This window comes from Fulmarus glacialis, unplaced genomic scaffold (assembly GCF_000690835.1).
Source record: "Fulmarus glacialis isolate BGI_N327 unplaced genomic scaffold, ASM69083v1 scaffold25281, whole genome shotgun sequence".
NCBI lineage: Eukaryota > Metazoa > Chordata > Aves > Procellariiformes > Procellariidae > Fulmarus > Fulmarus glacialis.
Genome location: NW_009192494.1, coordinates 1,054 through 2,231, shown reverse-complemented (window position 1 = coordinate 2,231; position 1,178 = coordinate 1,054). Strand labels below are relative to the sequence as shown.

The window sequence follows — 1,178 nt, the reverse complement described above, 5'->3', positions numbered from 1 at the left end:
ACACTGAGTTGGAGGAGCAGAATGCCATCCTGCATAAGCACACGGAGAGCATGAACTGTGCCAAGGAGAAGCTAGAGCAGGAACTGGCCCAGGAGGAGAGGCAGACCCTGGCCTTGCAGCAGCAGCTCCAGTCTGTGCGGCAGGCCCTCACCGCCAGCTTCGCCTCCCTCCCCATCCCTGGTGAGTTCGGGGCAGCCGTGGGGACCAGCCTGCTGCTGGGACCTGGTGGCCATGTGGAGGGGCACCGATGGGGCTCTGTACGGGGTACAAGAGGGGGCAATGGGGCGGTGATAAATGCTCATCTGCTGATGGGGTGGGATCCTGGAGCACTTTGGGGGGCTCTCCGGGGAGCCCAGGGATGTGACAGCCAGTTGGCTCCCCTATAACGGGGTAGGGCAGGCTGGGAACTGTCCTCCTCTTGAGCCATAGTCACAGCTGCCCACAAGGCAGCGATTAGCCCAAATCCTTTTGTTCCTGGTCTTGTGTTGGTGCGGGCTCTCTCCTGCTGCAGGAGATGGCACCTAGTGTTCAGGGTCCCTTTCCCAGTCACCAGCACGGTGGGCAGGGTTGGGTGGGGACTTGCTGGCCCTGGTAACTGGGCTGCCGCCTCATAGGCACCGGGGAAACCCCCACGCTGAGCACTCTGGACTTCTACATGGCCAAACTGCACAGCGCCATCGAGAGCAACCCACTGCAGCATGAGAAACTGGTGGTGCGCATCAAGGAGATCCTCTCCCGGATAGCCAGGTGAGCTGGGCAGGGCTGGCCGGAGCCAGCACCCAAAAGCCCTCGTGTCCCGGCGAGTACTGGGACCACTGGGTCAGCCCGTGGCAGGGTGGGTGACGGGAGCCGAGCAGGGAAGGTGTGGGCAGAGAGGGGCTCGGAGCTGCTCCAGGCAGCTGTGGGGGAGAGAAGCCAACCCCCTGTAATTCAGCCTTGCTTTCCTCCCTCTTCAGCGAACACTTGTGAAGAGGACCAGTTCTTCCCGGAGCCTGGGGCTGGCCGGACCACGGCCCTGTCCCTTGGAGCTCACGCAAGGGACAGTCTCTGCTGGTGGTCCGACTGCTTCCCCCTCCACCCCACGCACCTCGCTGGAGAAGTGAGCTGGGACCCCCCCCAGCCCCGGTGCGGCCGGGCCCCGCGGCTGCACCATCTCCGAGGACCTTGAGCTTCTGGGG

At 63.8% G+C, this 1,178-nt stretch overlaps 1 protein-coding gene across 1 annotated transcript in view; it reads left to right on the top strand.

The window, feature by feature from the left end:
* HMG20B (high mobility group 20B) overlaps nucleotides 1-747 on the top strand; it is a gene marked incomplete at both ends in the record, with an annotated part of 3,020 nt that extends 2,273 nt beyond the window's left edge. Inside the window, 2 exon segments of the mRNA XM_009587102.1 lie at nucleotides 9-180; nucleotides 615-747. Of these exon segments, the coding sequence (XP_009585397.1) occupies nucleotides 9-180; nucleotides 615-747 (305 nt within the window).
* Nucleotides 748-1,178: the final 431 nt, after the last annotated feature.